The sequence below is a fragment of the Lottia gigantea genome (genome assembly GCF_000327385.1).
Source record: "Lottia gigantea unplaced genomic scaffold LOTGIsca_19, whole genome shotgun sequence".
In the NCBI taxonomy this organism is placed as follows: domain Eukaryota; kingdom Metazoa; phylum Mollusca; class Gastropoda; family Lottiidae; genus Lottia; species Lottia gigantea.
Window position 1 is genome coordinate 3076065 of NW_008708358.1, and position 10588 is coordinate 3086652.

Genomic DNA, 10588 nt, shown 5'->3' on the forward strand with positions numbered 1-10588 from the left:
GTCATGGGATAACATAATGCATTTTTTGGGGGTTGTTGTTGTTGGTAGGGACGGGCCGAAATGAAGCTCTATCGATGGGAAAGACAAAATTCAGGCGATAATTCCCTTTAAACCATCATGTCGATCTAGAAGAATGAAAGGCATCCTGATGAATGGAGGATAATATTGACTCGCCTAGTTTCTAACAAATATTCCTACAAATAGGCCCCAGTCACGTTATAGTCGGCTAATGGTTTAATATGATTCTAATGTTCTATTGGAAATTCATAGTCAGTCATCGACAAGCAGACACTCGAGTCTTTTGTATGTGCTGTGTGCTCTTATCGAGAGGGTATATGGCACGTTTACATTGGTTATCAGCTTTTGATGAAACTGTTTCCTTCGCATGTTTCGTCTGGTCGAAGTCGAACACATTATGGTACTAAAGTCACTTAGATCGGGCCGAAGCTATTGCTCTTTACGTGATCCATGGTCGTAGTTTTTAAATCAGTTATGATTTTAGATAACAACATGGAAAGCTGGCTATATGACAAAACCAGGTGTGCTCACAACAACCCAAGGTCCAAGTGTGGACATACCGATTAATGTACCTGAATTGAATGATTGAATAGTCTTGTCCACTGCGCGCTGACTATATTGACAACACCAAAAGTCCACTGCAGTAACAGAAGTTTCGGACTAACCAATCAATATACAAGAGAAGGAGTATTGAATGAATGAATCCAGTCTTGGCCGCGGACCGCGCCTCTACGATGAAGTAACAGAAGTTTCGGACTAACCAATCAATGAATCAGGAGAGAATGAAGTAATTGTTGATGACAGAACCTCGTGATATAAATAACACTGTAGTGGTTGGCGTCAACACCCTAGGGCTCTATTCGCCTTGTTTCCCACCTTACCCGGGCGACCCCGTTAATAACATGGCTTGATCTTTCTCTCTTGAATAACAATTGGTTCTCGGTTATTGTCAAAACCATGCCACAGTGTCTGTCAATTTACATTTATCTTTCTTCAACTAAGCCATTCTTTAGATGTAGTGGTAGTGTTGTCCGAATGTTTCCGATTGTTATATACGTTTTCAAGATGTAAGGCTTCCAACTCGTTCTGACCCCTATATGTATCCTCAATGTAAGAGCGATTCTTTTCAATTTAACCATTCTTTAGATATAAATGAATTGCTAATCCGAGTGTCAGATTTCGATAGCTAATTTTGACTAAAACTATTACCACACCTAAACATATTCTGACTCGACAGATGATACGAGGATTATTTGAGAGGCTCGAGCGAAAAAAGGACATACTACTTTCGACATGACATGACAATAAGTTACCTTCATCCATTGCTCTGGCGTACAGAGAGTAAAACTCTTTTCATATATAGTGTCTAATAACTATCACAAGTGTCTCCAGCATGAGATAAGCTCGCCATTATTTAAGGTACCTCTACCCTTTGCTCTATCCTCTAGCCAACAGAGAGCATGAAATCTGGAAAAGAACAGTTCCGTTGACATACCCAATTTATGGTGCAGAAAAGTAGGACGTAAAACTCCATTCATTTCATTTCATTTCATTTGCCATACCCAATTTAGAACATCAAGACAAGTGTATCGGACTATACTTGAAGCTAGCCGGACAGTTTTAGTCTCTTCATGAATAAAACGCAATTGGAATCGGGAACAGAAAAGTTGGTGGTACACCTCCATTCGACTGCCTATCCGTTAAGACCAAGATCAGTGTATCGGTCTATACTTGACCCTTGTCTGACTGTGTCACTCTTCAGGAATAAATCACCAATCGAATATGTCTAAATCAACACAATAACCTACTCTTTATAATCACCATCAACTCTCTTTAACTGAACCACGAATCCGGAAACGATCAAACAATTTTAGTGGTCTGAGTGAGATTAATAAAGTCACGAACTTCAATACTCCGTCCATACGAATCACGTCCCAGCTCGCATGCAATGTGTTGATTTATTTCGGTTGTGTCTCCGGCTATTATTATACCAGGTTTTTATGTGTGCTTTCGTGTAGCCAACCGTAGCGGATAGTTCGTTAACCTGATTTCGGTTTTAGTTTTCACTTTTAATAAAGAACCTTTATGGAGTGGCAGGAGTTGAACACTCTCTGACACCTTAATATTTTTCAATCCACCCCCCCCCCCCATCCCTCGGTGGTATGTTGAAGAAACAAATTCAGCATACTTCCAGATTTGTCAATGAGTCTCCACCTCCCCCTCCCCTCCTGCACTTTGTTAGAGTTACATGTAAAAGAGACTGACATAGACAAAATTTGGTGCTGCAGACTGTACAAACTGAAAATAGTTCGATGGATGGAAACCGAGAGTCACAAATTGGAGAATTTGTACTGTTGTAAAGGTAGACAATGTCCACCTCGTCTGTCTTCGTCTGAAAACCCGCTCAATACAGAAAACACAGCACCATTGTAAGATTTTATTGCGTTTAAGTTTGGACATACATCAATTTATACAGAAAATATACAGCAATACTTACAACCAATATATACAGAGGATATAAGTTCTGAAGGCAAGCCAAATGGTTGTGCGAGTGCTACAATACAGCGGAGAAGCCATCTTTAGTGCAAGACAGAAAAGAAATTGAACAATGTTGGCGTATATCACTGTTTCCTACAAATGTTTAACATTAATATGACATCAAACATTTGGCCATGAACAGATTAGGAATCAAGGGAAAAACATTTTAAGTAGTAAATACAATATCCAGGTTTTTACATAAAAGTTATTGTTTTGGCAATAAAAATGTCGCTTAATATTTTGCTTTAATGCGGTACTTATACTGGATTATGGCCAACTTTTTATTCCATTGTCGACCACGGGTATTAAAAATACAAAACACAGAAGAAAATACTTAAAACATTTTCTTCTTACTCTATAAAAATGATTTTTATAACTAATGGCTTAAGATTTAAAAGGGATATTAACATCTAAATATATGTTCTTCACGCAAAACAGGTGCTTTCTTTCTTCTTGTTTCAAAGGTGATACGAACAGAACGTATCAAACCGACGTAAATTTGTTAACATCCCGGTATTTTGTTGGTAACCGACGCAACCGGGGGTAATCCTCTTATAGCACTAGGTATTTGTGTTTATCAACTAGGTTCTACATTCCAAAAGCTCACTTATTTCCATAATTAGTTAATTTTATGTAGTTAATTTTAATTAGCTGCAATACAGTTCAACTTGTATTCCAAGGGAAACAACTCAATATTGACTTCTTAATTCGATGCCATCAAAGCAAAGTTCTCAAAAGATCAACTAAAGTTCTTAATATCCAATGTAGAAAATGCAACTGACACAATTTCATTTAAAAGCCAGTGATTTCGCAAATAAAGTCTTCGCATGAAACCAAGGCCATGTGTGATTTTTATTGTGCACGGTCAAGAGGCCTCGAGAGGTGGAAATCATCGTCGTTCCAAAGTCATGGCAAAATTTACTCTATTGCACACAGACAAACACCATTTGTCCAAGACATTTCCAACAAGCAGAACGTAAAATTCCAATTCATTTCAATTAATTTCTGAATATATATTTCATACCAATTCCTTACAAACATGTGACAGACAAAAACCATTATTACGTCTGTGAATAATGGGAGGTAATTCTATCTGGATGATTAAATGTCAACAAAATAACCTTTGAATTGCATCGAACTGGAAAACAGAAGGTTTTTTTTCTAATTTTGCTTTGTGTTATGATATTTCTAATTTCAAATTCAATACAATTTTATCTCTACAAGACAATGATAGAATAAATATGTATGTTGATATGAATTGACTGAATTGACTGAATTAATACATATTGAAATGAACTGGTGATCTAATTTCAGGTAAATCAATTAAAACTGTATAATAATTATTAATTATGTAATAGTCATTAGTGCATTCTGATTATCAACAGCTGAATAATGTCATATTGAAGCAGCAATTTTAAATCCGAAATTTCATAGTCTAGGTCAGTGTAAAATTTCTTGGAAAATTTTAGAAATTCCTCTTTGGTCTGTTGTTCCAACAGTAAAGCATCGTTTCCTATTTGAGTGTTTGAATTCAAGCTGTTTATGAAATAAGGCGAAACAGTAAAATCTTTGAAATTCTGGAAAATGTTGAACCGTTTCCTTTCTAGATGCGTTCAAGCTTGTCATATAATTCTAAAAATACAGTACTGTTTCGTATTTAGGTGGGATTTTGTAATACGCATATTTATAACAGTCTGGACAGTGTAGAGTAGGTATAATGCCAGCCGTTTATAGACTCTATTCTTCCAGTGCATTTAGACAATTTCTCTTGTCGATAATAAACTATTTTTTACAGAAAACAATAGAGTCCATTAGCAGACTAGAGAAACACTTAATAACTTTTAATATATTGTCAAGGATCCTACACAATTCTCGAGTCAATAACGCCCTACTGATATCCATAAATATATTCTAACTACAACCTTTATTTCAAAACATCCGATTGCGTGGCTTATATTTCAATAAATCAAATTTCTACCTCGTGTCATTAAAATGTAATGTAACAATAAGATTGAAAAGTACATTTAAATTCGCCAGATGTGATAAAGTTATTTTTAATAATATATCAATGCAACCAAAATAGAACTTCCTGATTAACACTGTCAAAAGCATTGTTAAAGTCACAAAACGAAAGTTCTTTTTTACGCCATAACTATTGCAACAAAAATCCTTACAAACATTTTCGCAAATTCTTCATAATGTTACATTTTTTAATAAAGCTTAATTAACTAAATTCCAGATGGGACTCAAGCCAAACATTTTTTTTACAAAATAAGCATTAAACCACCAAAACTTAACAATTGTATGCCACGCGGTCGCACTCAAAACTCAACAAGCTAATATAATATAGAACTATCACAATGTTTTATTTACATGTTGGCTATAGGTCAGTAAATAAATAATCTATTTAAAGTAGGACAAAGATATGAATGCACGTTCGAGAACGTTTTAAAACATAACAAACAAATTTAATGTAATTTTGGTTATATAATAAATAGCTATAGTATACTCTGGGCAACCAGAGAAAAATACCATGGATTCAAGGAATCTTCATGGGTATTTTAATCTGATTGATATATACACCAATCAAGTTCATTACAACTATGCTACCTAGTAAATAAAATACAATGGCCCTGAAATGGTCCCTTGACGTGCATAATTACCTGTGCCCTACTTAACTATAATTTAAACATCACAAACTATATATATTTACACGTATGTGAACTTTAATGGCAAAATATTCACAATTTTGCAAACATTATTTGGACTGAAAGTGAACTTCAACGTTCGGGGATATATATATATATATATATAAACATCTATTAATATTACGTCCTCTTGTCGAGTTAAACGTTGTCTGACCAGTATCATGTATAACATCTTTTACAACGTTTGCTTTTGAAATTTTTTCAAGCGTGTGTTTTAACCTTTTTGCCTCATAATTTTACATTTTGTATTAGTTTAAATCTAATTTTGTCTGTGCATAATGCGCTATGCCCCCTTCTCCAAAATTCACGAGGCAAAAATACACACCAGATATTAACTAAAATGTCATAACTTGCTCAAAATATCTCCGGAGATCAACGTTTAACTGAACACGGGGCATGCGTTATAATACAAATATACAGAAGTCGTGAAAACTAGGACCTTCAACTTCATTATTTACAAAATTCGTTTATCATTTCATTAGAGCGTGAAGTGTCGGCCCCTCACGCTCATAAGCACTACAGTAACTAACATGCTAGGGATTTAGTTATATATTTAACATATTTAGATCAACAATCATTAACATCGTCAGAATATATCGGGCTATTTCACACATGCGTATTACACGTTGATGAATTACTAGCACTTTTTCCATTGGTCGTTGATTTGACCAACTTCATTTTTAAAAATCCATTTTTGTTGTTTGCGCAGCACTTACAGAACACTTTAACAAATGTATCTCGGAATTGTTTGCTCATCGTACAATATAACACAAAATTGATAGAATTGTTGATTAGTGCCATGACGTCTACTAAATCGCCGAGGTTGTTGTACACATAGAACTGTAGACATGGCTCAAACAGCGTCATTAGGGTTAAAATACCTTGTGGTAACTCGGTTAACATGAACAATACCACAATAGCAAGCAACATACCGGTCGTTCGGTTATGCTCTCCATGTTTGTCCGATTCCGCTTTCCGACCTTGCGATTTCAAACGCATGCGTTTACGGTATGCTTTATGCATGGCGTGGATTAAGAGAATGGTAAGCGTTGTAAGCAGAAAGCATGGTATCAGCTTCACGAGGATTGACTGTATATAAACATTGGACTGATATATAAAAACATCAGCCGTCGTCGACTGTCGTAATGACGGATAATAAAAGATATCACTTTTGTCACTAACATTTGTTCCATTTGGTCCGAGCGATTGTTTTGGCGGTAAACTGTCCGTGCTGATAGCGTTGATGATGTAATTAGGAATACAAATGACAACCGTCAACAAATATACCAAGAATATTGCAATCCTTGCGCGTCGTACATTACAATATATCGCACCTTTTGTAGGCATGCAGATATAAATATAACGAAATATAGCAAGGGCGATGGTCAGCCAGATGGCCACTGTGTGGCACACGATACCAAAGCTAGCATGGAACATTAAGAAACAGATCCACGCATAATCCCGAGTGTTAAAACGATCGAGATCTTCTTCACGAAAAATATAAAACCTCATAATAAACGGTAAATAGGACAACATGGTGAACAAATCGGCAACAGCAAGCCACATTAATATCGTATTGGTGGACGAAATCATATTTTTACGAGTTAAGACAATGATGTTCACGATGTTTGCGATGATCCCGAATGTACACACGACAGCACTGATATAACCATGGACTTGGGAGTACTCGGAAGCAAACAGAGCCAGTTCAATAACAGTATGGTTTTCAACTACACCGGGTACATATCCTAAATCACAGTTGACACCACCAGGAGGTTCTGTAGTCGTACCGTTATCCAACATGTCTACCGTCATGATGGAGCTGTTGTCTGGATGGTTGAGGTATGTACGTGGTGTTGTTATGATATTCATGGTAATATTCTGTCTTGTCTTTCTAACTCCTATTCAGAACGCCTGTACTAGCGACTGATAATAACGACCTGATGATAAACTATCCATACTAGACGATAACATCTGGTCCAGTAAAACATCAATATTAGCCGAGAGCTTCTGAAAAATACAAAGTTAAAAGTTAAATTTTGTAAAGCAACATTGGTCAATAAACATACTTAATATTAATGAAGCCTATTTTGCACCTTGTTGTCAATGTTCGTTAATGATGAGAGACAACTGAATGCATTGAGGCGCATAATATATACAATGTCCCAATTCGCTGACATATATCCACTGTATATGCCCCAGAATTTAGATTGGATCCACCAGACCCAACTCTAAATTGTTTTGGCTAATCCGGGCTAAAATTAACATCAAGAGGTTTAGCCAAGGATCAGCTGGTAGAAATGATCCTCATGAACTTCCTGTAACACAATGGTTGTTTTATCGTTCTTTCTCTATGAAGATGGACACGAGCACGTTGTGAGAAGTGATTAGCCCATAGAGCAGCTCCGGTTTTCTGAGGTGTGTTTGAACCGCAACCGCAATCTCAACCAAATTGCAAACTGAGAAGCAAATGGCATTAGGTAGCATCCAGTAGCATACATATCGAGGAACACAAGATCTCAAATTATCTGTCCCATCCACTAGCTACTGGTTTTCATCAGATTTGATTCACACCTGTCTTTGTGTATCAAAATATAAACAGTCTATTCATTGTTCTACAAAAGATCGATGAAACATAATTGACTATGATAGACTTTCAAAAACCAAACATCTGTCGTTCCTCGTGATTAGCTAGTTTGGTACGTTTATAAAGTTAAAAAGACTTAGTTGATTGGTTTCGTGGATTTTCGTGGGTTTGGTATCCTACGGGGGGAAACAAACTCTAAAGCATGCCCAATTCTTCCGCGAAATGCTCACAACCCTTTGGCTAACCCCCTAAGCCTGCAATGATGAACCAAAAATGTATTAAATGAAATTGAGATTGATTTGTTTTTCTGGTATCCCTGATAGGACCTCTTTGTAAGTCTATTTAATGCCTGTTAATGGAAGATTTAAAAATTTACAGTCTGTAGTTAAAGCTATTTCACTCATTTATATTGCTAGTTGCTTAGATTGATTACCGGTACATTTGTTTTCTGGGGGAAGGGGGAGTGGCGAGGGAGGGGGGGGGGGGGAGGGGGTAGTGGGCGGAGGCTCAGTAGTTTACTAACTGTATAAGTCCTTCCAAGAAATCTGTTTTGGAGAATGACTAATTGTGTTAATTCATATGATTACTTATTAAGTATACGCAAGATATCTGAAGATTTGAAAATGACCCCTTCCTTATAATTTCCTCAACAAAACACAAATAATTAGTTCATATAATATGGTGTCAACTGATGCGAATAATGTAGTCCAATACGATCACCGTCTTTCCTCGGAAACTTCTCTTTCTCGGTCATTCTTATTGTTCAAGTAACAGTCCTAGTATATCATTCTATTGTGCTCACTAAGATAGCATCAGTTTCCACTTCCGGAATAAGTGCCACATTTTTGTCAGCACCCTAATTAAATGGATGTGTCTAATATTATATATCATGTGATGTTATTGCCCAGCACGCAACTTCTAATGATGCCAGATTGGTGACAGGGGGAAAGCGTCTTGTTATGGTGCAATAAACCGAGGCCCAATTTTACAGTTTCGTTAGCCTACTTATAAACCGGATGGGATCTAGGTCTAATGTGGCGTTATAGCCCGACACGCACCTGTCACAACTGCTTATGATGCATGTTAGCTGACAGGGAAGATAGTCTATTTGTATGAAGCACGAAACCGATTTTCTCCAGTCCTGTTGACATACTTATAAACCGGATGTGATCTAGGTCATATGGTCATAGATCCCAGTAGGCACCTGTCACTACTGCTGACAAGGGAAAAGCGTCCAGATACCCGTACGGGTTTGTAGCTTCCTTCTAAGATGGATGTGATCTAGGTCTACTATCATATAAAATGTCGTGTTATTTCCTAGCTCGCACCTGCCACAACTGGTAATGACTCTGAGGTAATCTCCCATCTATTCGGACCTAGCTATATGTACCCCCCCTTCAAGAGAATATATTCAACGTTTAATAAGTCGGAGAGACTAACATGGTAATAGCATCTCTTGCTATTTGAAAATTAAACCCAGACCCCTTGTGCGTGTACATGCACGTTAGGAATCCCTTGACAGTCGACATTTGAAAAAGGAAAAAAGAGTTTAATGATGTTGTCTTGTCAAAATTTCTATATTTCAAATTGCGTGCCGTCTTCATTAGCCCAGCCAATAGCATAAATAGGATAGTGAAACGTCACTCCACTTCATTATCCCAAAAAGACCGTCATTCCGTGTATGCATCCATCTCAATGAGAACGCCATTTCGTGCATCCCAAAATAAAACGTCATTCCGTACATATCCATCCCATGACAACGTCACTCCACTTCAATTTGTTAACTTAGCCAAATCAGGAGCAGAAAAGGAAGAGGTAACACTCCCTTAGTTTATCTGATTATCAGCTACTTCATGATACCAGACACAGGTGGTTATGATCGGATTAAAGGCCGACGTCCTCCACATCTCGGTTAATCCGTCTATAATTCTACCCACCGCTTCTGGTAATCTTATCAACTACCAAACCAACCGCACAGAAACAATCAAACTACCAACTACTTCGACTACCTAGTTTGCGATATCTGCATCCACGTGAAGCGAACATCTAGCAACAAACCTTCTGGTAATATGCGTAGTATTACAGAAGTGATATTCTGTGGTTCATTAACCGTAGTGACTAAATTCATATCAATCAAAGGTACAGGTTATTAATAAACTGCAAATAATTGGAATAAAGTTTCAAGTCAAATATGGATATCCAGAGTTTATGTAAAAGCCAACAGAAGAACACAGATTGTGGGCAGAGACGTGGTACTAGTGCGAAAACGATGCGGACAAGATCTGCTTGTAGTTCTTCTGTACGGATATTCACATGCCATACATCGCTCGATAACATGCCACCTGTCGACCCAATTCTGAACATCCATGATCTAATTCTGACCATCATTCTGTCCTCAAAGAAATCAATTGTTCAAATTTCGGGGAAGGGAAGGTTTGATTCTCCCAAATGTACAGGCCTAGGGTGGAGCAGACACTTTATTTAGAAATTGGGATTAAGGGTAGGTGGTGTTTTATAGAGAAGATCGTTGTCAAAGCAATGTATTTCACGATCTAAGACGCGCGAATAACTCAACAAATCTGGAGTCGAAGCATGGTCAATTTCATGCAGTAAAGCAGAGTAAAGAGTCGTTGAACATACGTTTCACAGAATAAATCAAATCTGCTCCACATATGAACTGGTAAAGTTCTTTTTTCGAAAATAACAAAATCATCGACCTTGAATTAAACCTTTCAAT

The 10588-nt window shown here is 37.1% G+C and overlaps 1 protein-coding gene across 1 annotated transcript; it reads right to left on the reverse strand.

Annotated features, from left to right (window-relative positions):
• Positions 1-5975: 5975 nt before the first annotated feature.
• LOTGIDRAFT_95120 (hypothetical protein) lies at positions 5976-6989 on the reverse strand (the record flags this gene model as incomplete). Its single annotated transcript, XM_009052636.1, has 1 exon — positions 5976-6989. A coding segment is annotated over one exon (1014 nt), but the record flags the coding sequence as incomplete, so codon positions are not given.
• Positions 6990-10588: the final 3599 nt, after the last annotated feature.